This window comes from Rhinatrema bivittatum, chromosome 3 (genome assembly GCF_901001135.1).
Source record: "Rhinatrema bivittatum chromosome 3, aRhiBiv1.1, whole genome shotgun sequence".
Taxonomy (NCBI): domain Eukaryota; kingdom Metazoa; phylum Chordata; class Amphibia; order Gymnophiona; family Rhinatrematidae; genus Rhinatrema; species Rhinatrema bivittatum.
The window spans coordinates 211,891,685-211,910,999 of record NC_042617.1 but is presented as its reverse complement, the minus strand read 5'-3'; the positions used below and the strand labels follow the sequence as shown (position 1 = coordinate 211,910,999).

Genomic DNA, 19,315 nt, shown 5'->3' with positions numbered 1-19,315 from the left:
GGAGGGGAAGGAATAGTGATTAGGTTGTATACAAGTCTGGAAAAGCCTGCGTGAAAAGGTGATGTTTAAGAGGTTTTTTTAAAGACTTTCTTATTGGAAATTAATCTTATTTCAGGGGGTAATGTATTCCAAAGGATGGGGCCTGCGATAGACAATGCTCGCTCTCTTGTTGTGGTTGAAGTGTGGTTTTAGATGAAGGAATTTGCAGTAAAAGCTTGTTTTTGGCCCTAAGATACCTACAAGGAGTTTAGATGTGTAGTTTTGCAGGTAACCAAGTAGAGTTATTATTGTAAATCAGGTTGTGAATAATTGTGAGGGTTTTGTAATGACTATACCATTTTACCGGAAGCCAGTGTAGTTGATAGAAAACTGGGGATATATGATCATGGGACCTACTGTTGTTGAGAAGACGGGCTACAGAATTTTGTAACAATTGAAAAGGTCAGATGGTGACTTTTGGGAGGCCTAGATATAAGGAATTGCAATAGTCTAGGATGGATAAAATTATAGCTTGAAGTATTGTATGAAAATGAGTAAATATAAAATATTGTATAAATACTTTATATTTATAATATAAAATTATATTATATTTATAATATAAAATATAAAGTATTGTATGGAAATGAGAAATATAAAAGTACCTAATTCGGCGCTTTTCTATTTCTCATTTATTTAGTTCCACTGTCCTTTGCTTCTGGCTACCCTAGCCCCCAAGTTTCTATTTACTTGTTTTATGTAACTTTTGCTTCTTTGTTAAATAGTTTATTCAGTTAACACCCATGCTCTATGTAAACTGATTTGATATGAATCTATTCATGAAGGTCGCTATAGAAAAGTATTAAAATAAAATAAATAAATAATGGTTTTATATGTCTGAGATGACGTAGCTTATGATAGGATGATTTTAGCAGTGCTCTTATGTGTGTGTTAAGGTCGAGTTTTGGGTCTAGTATGATGTCTAGGTTACGGACTTGTGTTGCCAGTGTTAATGGTGGAATTATCAATGCAAACAGAAATAGGTATGTTATCAAAATGGGTGTTTCCTAAGATGAGTATTTCTGTTTTTGAGAGATTTATTATGTAGTAACATACATAGGGAACCCTATGACCACTGATCTCTAGAACATTAACAATCACAATATACTATAATCTATTATCACTGTTTACAAGTATTATCAATTAGTAACAACTAATACATACAGGGGCGGATTTTAAATGCCCTGCGCGCGTAAATCCAGACGGATTTACGCGCGCAGGGCCTTTCCGCGCCAGCACGCCTATTTTGCATAGGCTGCCGGCGCACGCAGAGCCCCGGGACGCGCGTTAAGTCCCGGGGCTTTTTAAAGGGGGCGTTGTCGGGGGCGGGACGCAGCGTTTTGGGGGCGGGAACAGGGCGTGGTAGAGGCTTCCGGACCAGCCCCTGGGTCGGAGGACTGTACGGTGCGCCAGCAGTCCGCTGGCGATGTAGATTTACATCTGCTTCTTAGCATGCGTAAATCGAGGAACAAGGGTAAAGGGGGGGGTTTTTAGTTAGGGCCGGGGGGGGGGTTAGGTAGGGGAAGGGAGGGGAAGGTGAGAGGAGGGCGAAAGAAAGTTCCCTCCGAGGCCGCTCCAATTTTCGGAGCGGCCTCGGAGGAACGGAGGCAGGCTGCCCAAATTGGCAGCCTTGCGCTCGCCGATCCAGGCTTTTATAAGATACGCGCGACTACACGCGCCTGGTGCGCAAACAAAAGTACGCGGTCGCGTATTCTTTTAAGATCTACCTCACAATTTTTTATATTCATTTATTAAATACATACATTGATATTTGTCTTAAAAATGAGTAATAATACAAAGACATGTGCAACCTCATATACATCAATATCTCAACTATTAGCAGCAATATATTGACATTTTTAAAACCATATACCCACTACATTTCACTCATCCACATACACTCCCCACCCATAAGAACCCATCTATTACATTTAATAAGTTCACCACCCGTTATTAACATAAGGTGCTAAGCATAACTTCTTATCGAGCCCTACACAAACTCTTTCCACGGGAGCAGTTCACAACGTCCCGACAGGGATCCCCGTTTCGCCGCAGCTTCCTCAGGGGACAGATCTCTCTCACTTCATCCGGAGACAACGAGACCCTCCGGCCTTCTGCCCTCCAAATATTGCACCTTCATACAAATAACAACACTATTATCTCTTAATAAGATACAATCCCATATACCATCCCCACTACCTCACAACCATGTTGCTAATAAGATTTCACCTAAACTGAACTTCCTCGAGGAAGTTTAGTTTTAGGTGAAATCTTATTAGCAACATGGGTTGTGAGGTAGTGGGGATGGTATATGGGATTGGCCCTGTCAAAGTTTAATGATGCAGTGTGCACCAACCAGTCACGCAGATTTTTGCCCCGTCGAATGTGAATCGCAAAGGACTGTGAAAGAGATCTGTCAATGCTAATGTGGACAATGGCGCCGAATCATATCCGCTATCGTTTTTACCCACAATTTGAAAAGGGAAGAATACAGTTATTAACCATATCATCTGATGCGGTGGGTGGGAGAAAGAGCCAATCCCGATTGGTATACAAAGCCCTTTTAAACGCCCTTCTTAATCACCCGAGCGGGTGATTAAGAGGGCGGGCACCCATAGACCGTGTGGACACTGCACTATATGTCGCCACACAGACACCATTTCAGGTTTTTATACCATCCTCTTTCTGGTCGTTCTTTAGACTTTATTCAGATTCTGACTGTACCACTAAAGGCGTTGTCTACGTAGTAAAATGTCCATGCTCTCTTTTATATGTAGGCAAGACGATTAGAATGGTCAAAACGCGGATGATTGAACACTGTTCTATCATCCGATCACTCAGAATGGATGAACCCCTGGTGTCCCACTGGTCCCATAGCGGACACTCCATCTCTGATCTCTCCTTCACGGTATTAGAGGTGGTCACCCACCCACCTTGGGGGGGTGACTTCTTTGAGATGCTGGGTCGGAGAGAGCAGAGATGGATTTTCACCCTTGATACTGTTCACCCTAAAGGACTTATCAAAGACATTGAATGGTACACCTCTTTGACTGAGCGAGTGAATCCATGCATTTGTGATTGGTTAAGATGGATCTTGCGAGAGGTTCCGTTTTCGCTCCTTTTTCCCTCTTTAAATGGCTGTCACCTTTGAGGGTGTTCGTGCTCCGCTTATTGATGTTAAAGGTTTGTGTATTCTATGATGATATATTCAAGTAGCCACTTTGTTCCACTATTTATTTGTATGTACATCTTATTGCAGATCACAATTATATGCCTGGTCCTCCCTCCCGTGCAGCCACAGCGAAACACGGGACCGTGTCAGGGGACTTTGACAAGTTATCGCTATTAACTTTGGAGTTGCCAGTAGAACAATTTTGAAACGTTGACATAAACAAAATAATTGTAATTGCTGGTGGAAGTGAGTTTTGTCCTGCACCATGTTTTCCTAATCCTAGTAATTGAAATCTCCCATTATTATTGCACTACCAACTTGGTTTGCTTCCCTAATTTCTCTTAGCATTTCATCATCTGTCTGACCATTTTGTCCAGGTGGACGGTAGTATACTCTTACCCAACACACATGGGATTTCTACCCATATAGATTCTACTGAGCATTTATCCTGTTGGATTCTATACCCTCCCGGACATAAAGTGCCACACCCCCCACCAAGTTGATCCTCCCTATCATTGCATATAATTTGTACCCTGATATAGCACTGTCCCATTGGTTATCCTCCTTCCACCAATCTCTGTGTGATACCAATTATGTCAATCTCATCTTTTGCTGCTATACACTCTAACTCTCCCATCTTACTTCTTAGACTTCTGGCATTGGCATACAGACATTTCAAAGTGTGGTTTTTGCTTGTTTTAACAACCTGCTTTTTAGTTGTTTGGGATAATTCGGAAATCATTAGTTTTCGTGATTTTTTACATATAGGCATATGAACTATGTTTGCTTTTAATGGAACCTCTCTGTTGGGATGCCCTAACTCTCCTGTTTCATGACAACTTTCCAACTTGTTCACTCTCACTTCCATCTGCTGCCTTTCTACTACTTCAGATTTTGACATCGAGGTCTCTATATTAATAAAACGCTGGTTTGACTCTGCTGTAATTTAAGTTAAATTGATAATCGCTGCTTCTAACGATTTTATAGCAGCCCAGAGGGAGTCCAATGTAATCACTGCAGGGTTTTCCTTTTGCTAAGAAATATCATTTTGACTTCTTGGTTCCCTTTGATCCTCCTTAGCCTGTTCGTCTTCTCCTATCCCCTCTTTAACGGAATTTAATTCAAGGAAATCAGAAGGAATTAATTGGGGTGGAGGAGGAGTTTTTGGGCTCTGGGACTTAATGATGTTTCAGCCAGAAGAGCTGGCATCCACTCTATGTCAGACTCTTCAATGGCCCTGTTCACCAGCTTGTTGCACGTGGAAAAAAGGCAGGTATCTGAAGCTGTAAAGGCTCGGATATGGGAGATGACGTAATTATCTTCCTAATCCTTGCCTTCCTCTTAGTATGAGGCATAATTACTTAAAGGAGGAATTGAATGCAAAGACCTCAGAACCAAAAACGCCTTTCTCTCACAAAATAAGACCTTTTAAATTAATCCTTATACTCCTTGACTGATCGGACACGAAATATAGATTCCACCAAATCATTTAAGAAGGCAATAAAACCTTACTTAGTCAAGCAGGCGTTGGAGCTGGATTGCCCAGGGTAGTCATAGTAATTAAGCAGTGCTAGAAATGAAGGAAATAACCTGTACAGTATGTTATTTATAGATTATAATGATGGTATTTGTTGTATATACTACTGTTGGTCATATTTTTATGTTTTTATTCTTTGTGTATGTTACTTTTCTCCTTGAGTCAAACGTCCTGAATATTATAAATTCTTGCTTCATCATTCTTTTGGTCACGACTCTTATGGTCTGGGGAATTGATAAGCATGGGGGTAACCAGCACAGAGCAGAAGTTACTAACCTTAACAGAAAGCTTGGATTTACTACCCTTAACCAATAAAGCCTTGGATACTTTTGATGCATCTTCAACATCACTCTGCTTCGAAGGATTAGGTTGAAATGAAAGAGGAATTTGTATTCAGAGACAACCATCCTGTGCCATGACTTTTTACAGTCTGGGGTACTGATGTGCAGACAATAAGGAAAAAACATAGGACTGTTTCTATGGCCAAATCCATAAGCAAAGCACATCAAGCATAACTGACTGAATCATAAGGGTAATCTGCATGGGGTAGCAGATACTGCCATGGGAAGCTTGCAGACTGGATGTACCATTAGTCCTTTTTTGCCTTCATTTTTATGTTTCTGTGTTATATACTACAGACATATCAATGGAACCCACATAAAAATCAAGGATCTAGAAATAAAACAAGGTCAGCCACAAATGTGTAAGAGATTTCACCACTTTCAGCGGAAGAAGTTTTTACTCAAAATTTGGCTAGTAATGTAGTTATGGATACAACATATTAAAAAATTATTTGTATATATATATATATATATTTATATTTTTTTTTAGAGGAAAAGGACATTGGTGGGTATGATAACATAGGAAAACTGCTAATTCAGTGCTAATCCATATTCAGTTGAGAGGGGGAATTATTTTCATTGCTGTAGAATTAGCTATACATACAGAATGGGATTTTTTTTTTTTTTGCACTCCCCTAGCATCACTATGTAGCAAGCTGTTAGATTCAGTGGGATCTCTGGTCTATTTTCAACCTAATCAACTATGTAACTATGTAAATTGCTATTTGGCTTTCTTTGATGTTTGCCTCCAAAAGTCAAATTTATTTTGAGCTAATGGAGCTCACAGTAATTAAGTGATGGGTGAACAAAAAACAGGGTTTCAAAGCAGCAGATTTATAACTGGTTGATTCCAATAGCATGCCAAATTACTGGAATGATATATATTCTGCTTACAGTGATTATGTTCTACTTACAGAATGAACAGATATCACTTACCTGACATAAAGATCAGCATGATATTTCTTTCCATTTAAAACCCCCAATAAGGTTGGATTTTCATTATTCCTAAAATTCAGCGTTGAATCGTATACAGCAGAAACTACAAAACAGAAAGAACATTACTGTTACTGTTAGAAAAAGAGCAAAATATATCTGCAGGTTTTTTCAGGATCTTAAGTAACACATGTACTGCACACTTATGCAATTTCATACAGATGAAAAAAAAAGATTTTCTGTGATGAAACCCATGTTAGTGAAATATTTGCCAGAGACAAAAAAAAAATACAATCTACCTGCTTTATCTAAACCATGCTAACCATACCTTGAGCACTGTCAGGGCTGACGGGATTATGGTCCTGGGATCTGCAGGCTGTGAATTTGCCCCAGAGCTGCAGAGGCTGCTGGCTTTCTTGGAAGTCTAGCATTTTTACCTTGTATTCCTGGGAGAGCTACACATACCTCTTCAGCATCACAACTGGACAAACACTGGGTATGCCCTAAATTGATATTATAAAAGTCATAGTTAGAAGGCACAGAGCTACTGCCCTGCAGAAGTGCTACCCATCCAGCCTGTGATCCTGACCTTATTTGAGAGTTCCGGTCGTTTAATCTTGTTTCAGTATTCCTGCCTGGTAACTGTGCTTCAGTGGGATGTGAATCGTTTATCTGACGATTGAAAATATCATCCAATATTTTCAATATCGTCAGATATCGGGGGGTCCCCGATAGCGATAGGAAACCCCACGATTAATTTAGTGGGTTTTCTTATCGTTATGGGGGGGGGAGGGGCGGGAAGAAAGGACACAACCTAAAAACACAACCTGACCCTTTAAAATGAGTTTGTTAATATCCCCCCACCCTCCGGACCCCCCCCCAAAAGATTTTAAATACCTGGTCGTCCAGCGGGGGTCCCGGGAGCATTCTCCCGCGCTCGGGCTGTCGGCTGCCACTAATCAAAATGGCGCCAATGGCCCTTTGCTCTTACCATGTGACAGGGGTTATCGGTGCCATTGGTCGGCCCCTGTCATCACGGGCCGACCAATGGCACCATGGTAGGTGCACTGGATGGCCCGCGCCATTTTAAAGATGGCACCGGCGACCATTGCTCCTACCATGTGAAAGGGACCGGCCAATGGCATGGATACCCTGTCACATGCTAAGGGCAAAGGCCATTGGCGCCATTTTGTTTACTGGCAGCCGATGGCCCGAGCGCAGGAGAATGCTCCCGGGACCTCCGCTGGACACCAGGTATTTAAAATTTTTTTGGGGGGGTCCGGAGGGTGGGGGGATACTAACAAACTCATTTTAAAGAGTCGGCTGTATTTTTTGTTATCGGCTCGGGCACGCTGATAAAAAAAACCCGATCGGACTGCAAGATAAAAAATTTCACGATGTGAATCGGAACGAATCGGAACCGATACCGGTTCTGATTCACATCTCTACTGTCTATAAATGTTTTTTTGCCTTCTAATCAAGTCCAGTATCTTGCTTATCTTGTTCCAGTGTTCCTGTCTTAACATTGGCAGCTTGCACTTTCATTTCGCTGCCCCCGGCCTCTTTGGTCCTTGTTCACATACCACATTAACATACCACTCAGACTTCAAGTTTGTTGAAAACAGGCCGCAGCTTTATAACTCATTAACATAAATATATTACCGGTACCCAAGTCGTTGGTGTTGTTTTACTTATTGTAGTCCTGGGCTTCGTGCTGGTGACCGCCATGTTAAGCCAGTCTGCCAAAACATCTTACCGGCCCCCGCCGTGTCCAAGGCACGAGGCCATCCTCTGGGCAGCCCACACCGTGTCTTCAAGGTCCCTATTTGCCTACTGACTCGGATACCCCCGCACTAGCCTGGATACTGTCTCACTGTGTCCCAGGCCCCCACTACAACTACTGCAGCCTAACTTTCCCTAAATACCGCTCTAGCGCTTCCTGTATGGAGATGTGTAATAGATCGTATCCCACTCTGGATAGATGTATCCAAATCTGGCCGGTACAGGCTTAAACATAGCTCATCTGCCCACTCATGTCCTATCTGGTGCACCCCCATCTTCTGGGCCCGTAGACCAATCTGTCTGTTTATCTTTTTTCTGCCCCTGCCCCACAATTTGTTACCCAGCCATTTTATCAGAGGTTATAATATACGACCACATTATCTTTGTTCCCGGGGTCATATCTCTTATGATTTCCAGATCTCTCTTATTATCATTATCAATTGGACGAATTCTCGCCTAGATCGTTATCCCTAAATGTATGACTATAGGCATCTTGGCCGCTTCAATGTGCTCAATCTGCTCCGCAGATCGTTAGCAATTGCTCCCATCTCATTCCTCGCCTTCCCATCCATTTTAGGCTGACTGCCCCATGGTTGCCAAGCCCAAATGCGCGCCGTATGGTCTTCCTCCTGCGCCCCTCCTGGCAGCCCAATGTATGAAGGAATGTCCTATTAACCATACTATCTTCCTTTGCCTCCATGACCTGCGGGTGAAATTAATTTTGTTAGTTACCAATTTGCGCGAATCCCGGCCTCACATACCAGCTGGCTACTGCCGACTGCCATCTACCTATCTTACAGATGGTTTTCCATGGGCAAGCCCGCTTGCGCTGCACTTGTGGCGGCACCGATTCTGAACGAATGTGTTCCATATTCATTCGGGTCTAGCCCTATGCTATCCAATACTTTGTGTAGAACTGCTGCAACTGAAATTTTGTCAATGGCACCCCATCTTTCTGGACTAGCAGGTGAGTCTCGCCTTATTTTATTTATTTATTTAAGAGCTTTTATATACCGATAAGTGTTTGCACATCGTATCGGTTTATAATAAACAATGTGATTATATAGCGTAGCATAACGTTTACATAGAACAATAGTAGCAAATATGGTTAATTATATATATAATTAACAAGTTAGTAAGTACGTAATAATAAAGAGATAAGAGGCCTTTGGGCCTCACTTGCAAAACATTTCTTTATATTTTTTTACTGGGCAAGCTACCTGCGACCCTACTTGTGCCCAATCGTATTTCCACCCCTTTTTTGCCCTCTGATCTGTCTTAGATTTGTGCATCTTCTTGTGCCAACATGCTGCCCTTGCACTTAACATTGCTGTATAGTAATCCATTACTTCCCATGTCCTTTTTGGATGCCACCACTAGTTCGCTCACCCTTAAATGCAGCAAAAAATGCTGTGCAGAATGCCGTTCTGAACAATACTATCTCAAATCCCTCCAAACATACTTGTGCCATTGCGTACCATAAACACACACAATACCTCGTGTGTTATTTGTCTCCTCTTATCTTCCCATACCGCCTCCCTGCTAACTCGCTAGCAATTTCTTGACCATGAAGTTATTAAGTGGATCCCCCTAGCCCTTGTGCTTTTTTAAAGACGGCAAAACCTGCTAATTGATTTACCGTGGCTCCCCTAGACAAGCCCCGTCTCCTTTGCCCATGATATAAACCACACTATGTGTTTTGTTTCTATTGCCCCTGATTTTCCTCCTTGCTCCTGTACAAATTCCTGCACTCTCACATAGCCTCTACTGTAGGCTTTCCATGTGGCAGGGGCGGACAGATGCCCTCAGCAGTCCCCATTTGGTATCATTCCAATCCGCCATAAATGGTCCGGTATTGGGACTCCTTCCTCTTCTGCCTCTGGCATCTGCTGGTGAAAAAGATCCCACTTAGCCCTAGAGAGTGAATCTGCTACTTGATTATGGGTACTGGGTACATGCTTAGCCCTTTATAGTCATGTTTAAACACAAACTTTGAATTACCACCTCCCTCAGCAGTTCCACCCCTGAGAACAATGTGCTGCCTGCTTATTTATGATCGTCACCACCACCTGATTGTCACACCAAAAGACTGTTTGTTGTGTAACTTATGGGCCCACACAATAATTGCTACCAGTATAAGGAATAGTTCGAGAACAGTAATGTTTTTTACCAATCCACTTTCCTTCCATTCCTTCGCGCACCAGGCACCTTGACAATATGCCCCGAAATCCCCCCCTCCTGACGCATCCGTATATATATCCAAGTCCTTATTGGAAACAGCCTCCTCCTACCACACTGATACGCCATTAAAGCTGTCTAAAAACTTCAACCACATTAATATGTCCTTTCTCATCGGTCGGGATATTCTAATATGATGGTGAGGATGTCTCATTCCCCTTGAAACATCCGCTAACCGCCTCAAAAAAGCCCTCCCCATGGGAATTACCCTGCATGCAAATTCAAACTTCCCATTACTGATTGCATAGTAACTAATGTGACCTTTCTGGTCGCTAACGTCTGCCTGAGCATGTTCCGCAACTTGTGCAGTTTCTCGATCGGCAATCTTGATGTCATGGCCTGCGTATCTATCGCTATTTCCAAAAAAGACAAAGTAGTCTATGGGTCCTCTGTTTTCTCCTGTGCTAACGGAACCCCGAACTCTTTTGCCATCTCCTGGAATGTCGACAGGTTTCAGGCACAGGTGTTCGTGTTGGCCGGTCCCACGAATAAAAAATCATCTAGGTAATGGACCATGTTGCCGTTCCCAGCCTTTTTTTGTAAGGCCCAATGTAGGAATGTGCTGAACATCTCGAAATATGCACAAGATATGTAACATCCCACTGGCATATATTTGTCGAAATTAAAAAGACCATTAAACTGGAAACCTAGGATTGGGAAACTGTCAGGGTGTACCGGGAGCAATCTAAATGCCGATTTTATGTCTGCCTTTGCCATTAACGCCCCTTTTCCGCATTGCCTCACCAGTGCGACCGCTGCGTCGAAAGACGCATATTGCACCGTACATGCCTCTTCCAGCAGTTTGTAATTTACCGATTCCCCAGAGGATAGGCAAGTTTTGTATTAACCTGAACTCTCCCTGTTCCTTCTTTGGCACTACCGCCAAAGGTGACAACATCATTTTCTTGAATGGAGGGTCCGCAAATGGATCTGCCATTCAAACCCATTTCAATTTCCTTGTTAACCTTCTGTTGTACTATATCTGCATGTCGAACTACAGAAAAGGAATTCCCCGAGCTTGCGCCCTTAATTTTCCCCTGAAAAGGTATGATGACACCGTATTGAAAACCCTCTCTTAGTTTGCCTGCATCTATTCGTTTAGGGTATGCTGCCAGCCATCTATCGATAGTTGCCAATTGAACCGATGAAAGGTACCTTGCCGAATGCACTATTATTTTCCTTTTCCATTAAACCCCCCCGTGTGCCCCGGACCTCTCATTGTACACTTACTTGCTGGGTGTGGTGCGGCGCATGCGGAACAGATATGTTTAAATTTACATTCCTGAAATGTGCATCCCGACTTATTAAATCTCCATCAGACCTTATTGCTTCCATTTTCCCCCCATTGATTACTCCCCGGCATTGGCTGTCCATTGCCTGTCCTCCCTGCTTTGTGTGTTATTCTGATATCCATGGCCTTACTGGTCATCTGCTGCAATCATATTCCCACATCCTGTGTCCCCCAAGACATGTTTCTGTTTTCCTCTATCTTATCTCTAAACTTTTCATCATAGTTTAGCCAACACCAGCCTTGGTATCCTTTGTATGCTTCAAGTATTATGTCTGCATAGCTAAAGCATGGGGGCGTACTGGGTTGGGGTCCTCCCTTCCCAGGACACTAACCACTCTCAAATACACTCTAGTCCAATTAATTATATTTTTTGGCACCTTCACTTCTACCCCTTTTGCCTCCTCCTTTTTCCTCTTTTCTTTTTCTCCGCTGCACCTTTCCTGCCTTCTAATATTGAGAAAATATCAATATACTCTCTCTTCCTTATTTTACTTTGCAATGCCTTAGGGACGCTCTCCCATAGCTTGCCTAAAGTAGGCAGCGCTGCCAGTGCTTTTGCAATCCCTGCTTCTCGCGGGGGCTTAACAGGAGTAACTGTTGATGCCTCGCTCCCATCAGAGTCCTCCTCCGACGAGCCAGCGGTGGAGCCGCTTGCTTTTCTCTTCCTGTTCGTGCCCTTGCCTTTTGATTCTCTCGCTGCTCTCGGCTCGCTTCTACTAGTTCCAGCTGTCACCTCTTGCTCAGCCGTTGTTCCCGCTGAGCCTCCAGGTGTCCCCGCCTCATCACCCTCCTTGTTACTTGCTTCTCCTGCGCAGGTTTCCATTTCCTGCGTCATTTACCCACTCTCCATCTCCTCTGCATCGGCCTGTCTTCTGGGTTGCGGGACATTTCGTGTTTCCCTCTCCTCTTCCTGTGCTGGCTCCTTCTTTCCCTCTGCGCACGTCACTCTGCCACCTCCTGTAGCTGTGTCCCCGGCCACTGGAGTATACCACAGCAGCGGTACCTGCCACCAAGGGGGGTACATTTGCTGTTGGTATGGCTGTGACATTGCTGCTTGCCATGGAGCGGCACCGTACAGATTTACTTGGTGTCCTCCTTGTGCGATCGAGTTCGCGGCTTGTCCTGGTGCTCCCGTTCCAGGCATCACACCTGGTCCCATTATGGGCCAACTCCACTGCGGCGGACTGTACCGTCCAGCGTCTGGCTGCATTTCTGCTGTCCCACGATCACTGCCTTGCTCAGTCGCGCTTTCTTTTCCTGCCTCCTGTTTCTGCCTGCTCCTGCTCCTTCCCTTCTGCGCCTTTTGTCCCCTTGCGGCCGATCCTCCTCTCTTTTGACTCCTGGCCTCTGGTCTCTATCTCCTTCCGGCTCTTCCTCCTCCCTCCTCTGTAGTCAGGGATTGTTCCACCTGCGCTTTCTGGAGTTCTGCCTCCATCATCCTCTGCTGCCTTGCTCTCCCCCATGCTCCTCCTGCTCTTCCCCCAGCCATGCTCGTTTTGATGGTGCAAAAACATTTTTTTTATCACAGTGGGGTAGATTTTATAAATTTATGCGCGCGCGAACAAAAGTACGCTGGATTTTATAAGATACACGCGTATCTTATAAAATCCGGGGTCGGCGCACGCAAGGGGGTGCACATCTGTGCAACTTGCGCGCGCCGAGCCCTGCGCGCGCTGCCCATTCCCTCCAAGCGGCCTCAGAGGGAACTTTCTTTCTACCCCCCTGCACCTTCCCTTCCCTTCCCCTGCCTAACCCATCCCCTGGCCCTATCTAGAACCCCCCTACCTTTAACGGAAAAGTTACTACTGCCTCCGGGCATGAGTAACTTACGGGCGCCAGCGCGGCAGGCCCCAACACAGGCCGCTGTGTCGGGGCACTCGGCCACGCCCCCAGACCACCCACACACCCCCAGACACACCCCTGATCCCAAACTGCGCCTCCTGGCCACGCCCCTGACTGCCCCTTTTTGCAAGCCCCGGGACTTACGCGCACCCCAGAGCTTGTGCGCGCCGCCGAGCCTATGCAAAATAGGCTCGGCACGCACAAGGGGGGGGTTGGGGTAGGTTTTCGTGCGTACCCCTTTGGAAATCTACCCCAGTTTGTAGTTGTGGGGAGGGAGTGGGTAAAGGTCCTTTTTATTGTCCGTGTCATAGAAACATAGAAATGACGGCAGGAAAAAGACTAGTCGGCCCCATCTAGTCTGCCCAGCAAGCTCCCACACTTATTTTCCTATACTTATCTGTTTCATCAACCACCAAGTTTAGGGCCCTTGTTGGTAACTGTTTGATTCAAATTTACTGCCATCCCCTGTCATTGATGCAGAGTAATTTTGGAGTTGCATCAAAGGTGAGCATAAGGCTTAATGGTTAAGGGTAGTAACTGCCCCATCAAGCAAGTTACCCCGATGCTTGTTTACCCAGACTGCACAGATCAATGCCTTGTTGGATGTTGTCTGAATGTAAATCCTGTTTTCCACATTTCCCCTTGCCGTGAAGTAGAGAGCAATGCTGTATATGCATTCAAAGTGATGTATTAGGCTTAATTGGTTTAGGGTAGTAACCGCCGTAATAAGCAAGCTACCCCCACGCTTACTTGTTTATCCAGATTGTGAAGTTCAGTCCTTGTTGGTTATTGTCTGAATGCAAATCCTATTTTGCATATTTCCCCTGCCGTAGAAGCAGAGAGCAATGCTGTATATGCATTCAAAGTGATGTATTAGGCTTAACTGGTTTAGGGTAGTAACCACCGTAATAAGCAGGCTACCCCACGCTTATTTGTTTATCCAGATTGTGAAGTTCAGTCCTTGTTGGTTGTTATCTGAATGCAAATCCTCTTTTCCACATTTCCCCTTGCCATTGAAGCAGAGAGCAATGTTGGAGTTTGCATTAACCATGCGAAGGCTTATTGAGTAAGGGTAGTAATCACTAGGTAGTAGCCTCTACGCCAGTAATCCACCCCCATGGCTCTTCTTTTCATTCCCATCCTCTAGCCTTTATGGATCTACAGTGTTTATCCCATGCGCCTTTGAAATCCTTCACAGTTTTAGTCTTCACCACTTCCTCTGGAAGGGCATTCCAGTCATCCACCACCCTTCTCTGTGAAGAAAGACTTCCTGACATTGGTTCTGAGTCTTCCTCCCTGGAGCTTCAAATCGTGACTCCTAGTTCTACTGATTTTTTTCCCAACGTGTCACTCTCTGACCTCTCCGAGGCCCCCTTCTGTCCGTCATCACGTGGCCCCGACTTGGGTGGACTGCACTGCAGCCCCTCATGGCTAAAGGTGGCCTGTCTCTTTAAATTTATTCCTTCTGGTCTCGGGTCTTGATTTTCATCTTTCAGACTGCCTGCCCGATTTTTTCTTTACTTTTCGGCTCCGTGCAACCCTCGTGCAGCCCAGACTCGCTGGCTTCCAGCCTCCGACTCTATCTCCAGTCCTCCTAACAACCACCTCCACACGCGAGTGCCGGCCATGGAAAGAGGCCTGACCCGGTGCTCGCCGCGGTTTTGGTGGCCTCAGCCTCATGATACCCTCTTTGTAATTCTGTTCCAGTATTCCTGCAGTGCTGGCTTGCTCGTGTGCTTCTCTTTCACCAACTCATTCCTGGGCCTCACCTCCACAGGTATGCATCTACCTCTCTGGGACAGCCCTGGATTGCAAAGCTAAGATATCTGTGCCTAGTAAATACATTAAAACCACTACTTATGTCTGTTTTAAAGATAACTTTTAGGGATGTGCATTCGTTTTTTTACGAATTAGACAATGTCAACGATATTGTCTAAATAGTCATGGATCGGATGCGCCAAAGTTTTTGCTGAAATTTCGGCAAAATTCATTTTTCGTGATAGTGCGCACTAAAGGGGTTATTGCGCACTAAATATCTGTTAGTGTGCAGTAATACCAATTAGTGCGCACTGTTTCCTAGCTAACGAACTCCTCTGAATTGATACTTTTTGAGTTGCATTTTTTAGTGCGCACTAACATTATTTACAGCGCACTAACACATACTTAGGAGTAGATTTTCACAAAGCGCGCCTTAGCGTACTTTTGTTGGCGCATCAGGCGCCAACAAAAGTATGCTGGATTTTAGTAGATACGCGCGTAGCTGCGCGTATCCGCTAAAATCCTGGATCGGCGCGCGCAAGGCTGCCGATTTTGTGTAGCCGGCGCGCGCCGAGCCGCGCAGCCTGCCACCGTTCCCTCCAAGGCCGCTCCGAAATCGGAGCGGCCTCGGAGGGAACTTGCTTTCGCCCTCCCCTCACCTTCCCCTCCCTTCCTCTATCTAACCCACCCCCCCAGCCCTATCTAGACCCCCCCTTACCTTTGTCGGGGGATTTACGCCTCCCGGAGGGAGAAGTAAATCCCCGCGCACCAGCGGGCCTCTAGCGCGCCGAGACGGGACCTGGGGGCAGTTCCGGAGGGCGCGGCCATGCCCCTGGACCGCCCCGGCCCGAAACCACGCCCCCGGGCTCGCCCCCGAAACACCGCGCCTGTCGGCCCCGTCCCCCAACAAGCCCCCGACACGCCCCCTCAAAAAACCCCAGGACTTAAGCGAGTCCCGGGGCTCTGCGCGCGCCGGTAGGCCTATGTAAAATAGGCGCACCGGCGCGCAAGGCCCTGCTCGCGTAAATGCGGGCGGATTTACGCGAGCAGGGCTCTTAAAATCCGCCCCTTAGTACGCTGTAAGTTCTATTAGGGCGCACTAACCTGTTAGTGCGCACTAATTAACCTCTTAGTGCGCATTAACATCTAGCTAGTGCGCACTATCTCGTTCGGTGTACTGCACACTAATGCTGAGATTAGTGCGCACTAACTGGTTGTTAATGCGCATTATAGCTAGTTAGTGCATACTAACGCACTTTGGCGGAAATTGCCGAAAAACAAACAAACCGAACCATGCGACCCGATATCTTTAAACAAAGCACAACTCTAATAACTTGTGGTGCAGATTTTAAAATGTAAACGCGGGCGTACATTTGTGCGTGCAACCCGGTGCGCACGTTATAAAATCAGGGATCGGTTGCGCTGCCTTCCTCCGTTCCCTCCCAGGCCGCTCTGAAATCGGAGCGGCCCTAGAGGGAACTTACCTTCCCCCTAGCCTGACCTTCCCACCCCTTCCCCTAACCTTCCCCCCCCAAAAGTTTTATCCTACCTTTTGTGCCTGCCTCTGGGCAGGCGCAAGTTGCGCACGCCGGCAGATTGCAGTCACGCGATCACTCGACACAGCAGCAATGGCCTCTGTGATGCAGGCCTCTGGCCCCGCCCTCGCCCTGCCCCGGACCACCCATGCCCCACCCCTTTTTTCAAGCCCGGGACTTACACGTGTCCTGGGGCTTAATGCTCACCGCCGGGCCTTTGAAAATCTGCCCCTGTGCGTTCTGTAGTATTGCTCCTAAGGACACATTGCTGAAACATGTTGAGCAGCAGCAGTAATACTGCACTAGTTTCTGCTTTTCCATAGGATTCAGATCTCAAGTGAAAACAATAAGTTACTGAAAACTTTGGAGTAATTTTTCAAAATTCTGATCTCTGTATTCACAGTGCGGTACAGATAATCAAACACTGTATTTATGGAATAAAAAAAAGGTGGTAGTAAAAGCTTCAGTGGAAAAAACATTTTTAAACTTTGTTTTTGGTGGGGGGAGGGCGGGGGGGGGGGGGGGGAAGAGACTTTTAGTACATTTGTCTTGCAAATGAAATCAAAGGCGACAAGTATTAGCTTTTCAGACTATTTGCTCACAGTCCCAGAGGGAGGCAGATCCTTACTTCTACATCAATAATTATCACTGAACGTCTAGTGGCTTTTAGAAGAATCCATGGTCTGCCCTCAGCTTAAGGATTGTTATCCTGATGCCATATCTGGTAAGCAGAAAGAACACCATAATGGAGGTAAAAATAATGAAAGCCTTCAATCCATAAGTGAAGGCTTATTTCATTTAAAAAAAAAAAAAAGAGGATTTTGCTCATAAGCACAGTAGCTGCATGAAGGATAAGATTCAAAACTAAGATCTTTATCACTAAGAGATAATATCATGGAGACCATGTCAGTTTAGAAGTGAAGTATACAAATTTACAAACAGACTCGGACAAAACTATATGATAGTAAAGAAGAGCAGTGAGGATAGGGAAGGTAACCACAGGTAGAAAGTAGTCACAATGGTAGGCATGAAAATGTCCACAAAGTTCAGAAATAAAAACGTGAAGTTTGAACTGGAATTTTACGAAGAACAAAGAAAGTTTTAGAAGTACAATCATTGGAAGGGACAGGAAAAGAAAGTTGAGAACATTAAAAGTTCCAATATTGTGTCTGTGATACAGTCCAGTTTGACCAGACTTGTTACATATATCTAGTTTGTTTCAGAAGACTAGATTCATTGAAGCTTTGTTACCATTATTTCCCACTTTAGGAAAAAACCTTGATGAATCAGGATGTAGAAGTTCATCAGTCATTTTGGGCTCAACTTATCCCTTGTGATTCTGGGCTCCAAAGGGCAAATCTTGGGAAACTTGGGTTTAGCCAAATAGCCATCCTTAAAAGATCTATTCAGAAGGCACTTGGGTGTTCAGAAAGATAAGCAGAATGACTATAAAGCAATTAATGAAAAGGAAGAGTGCATGCATGAAAAGAGGTCTGCTTTGTTTTTTGTTTTTTTAATTTTTTATTTATGCAATTTTTCCAAAATATAAACAAGTATAAACTTGTATCAGAAAAGGAAAGAAAATTGAACATCAAAATATATAAAAGAAATATAAATATTTCAATTCCAATAGTCCTCAAAAAAAGGGGATCTAAGTACACAATTCAAGGCAAATATAAATAAAGAAATAATATACTATGGTGTATCAGAGGCATCATAAATAGCAAGGGATTCAAACAGATCTCAGAACGGGGCCAATTCTCTCCTTGGCCCTCTGTTTTCGTCTGGTATATGCAATGAAGTAGGAAGGAAAATCAAAGGCAAGGCAGGACACAGCTCACCCCGCCACTTTAATAAGTGCCATCTTGGATCCCTAATTGAGGGAGGTCTGTTTTTATGTTTTGATACATGCCAGCTTTCTATGATTACAGTTCTTCATATTTTATACTTTCTTAAAGCATAGGAGGTTTTTTTTCTGATGGGTAATATATTTTCTGTGTGTTTTCATTCTTCTTTTTTCTCATTGTTTTCTAGAACGTGTGTTTCAAAGTATATTTAAATGAGACAGCGCAGTTATTGAAGAATAGACAAGTGATTTTAGCTTCTTGCCTTAGATAGTATTGATGTTATGCTATAAGCATGTGCAGTATGCTTTTTCCATCCTATTCCTGATGTTGCTGACATAGGGGACAGAGAGACTTTGAATGTCTAAAAAGGGATAATGAAGCATGCAAACTGGTGCTGATTGTGATTCTGAAGTGAGAAAAGTATATTTGTGAATTTAGTGTGAAATTACAAATACTAATTAATGTAAGTGGCTTGATGGGACCCCACTAAAAAAAAAATCCAAGGCAATATTTGTTTCCAGCTCACACTAGAACATAGACAAAAACGAAGGCTGCAATTTTTGGATGTTATTTTCCTAACACACGAGTTATTTATGTGCTCCCTAAATTCCATAAATAACTTGTTAATTTCACGGTATTAAATACTATCTGGGAAGGGCTCTATCTTAGAAATAATACCTGTTTTTAAGGATAAATTCATCAAACCACTGATCCTCATGATCCCAAAAATGTTAGAGAAGTTGTCTGATATTCCTGTGTGTTTGGTATTAGACATGATTAGAGACACCATTTTGAAAAATCATGACATACAAAACATCCCAGTGCAGTGTTTCTGTGAATTTGCAGATCTGGAAGTGATGAATAGTTACTGTCTCTCTGAAGAATAGTTTTATTCACAAATTAAATGCCCATTGATGGGTATTGCAATGGCACCAGATACAGCAAATCTATAGTTAGTACAATTTGAAGGGCACTGGTTTGAAGGTCATAATTCTTATCTAAA

General features: G+C 44.2%; 1 protein-coding gene across 13 annotated transcripts in view; it reads right to left on the bottom strand.

Moving 5' to 3' along the window:
* Positions 1-19,315, bottom strand: part of AGPAT4 (1-acylglycerol-3-phosphate O-acyltransferase 4) — a 502,489-nt gene that overhangs the window by 146,418 nt on the left and 336,756 nt on the right. For all 13 annotated transcript variants that reach the window (XM_029594136.1, XM_029594144.1, XM_029594145.1 and 10 more), the window contains one exon: positions 6,023-6,125. In XM_029594136.1, the coding sequence (XP_029449996.1) occupies positions 6,023-6,125 (103 nt within the window). The remainder of the gene's footprint in view (positions 1-6,022; positions 6,126-19,315) is intronic.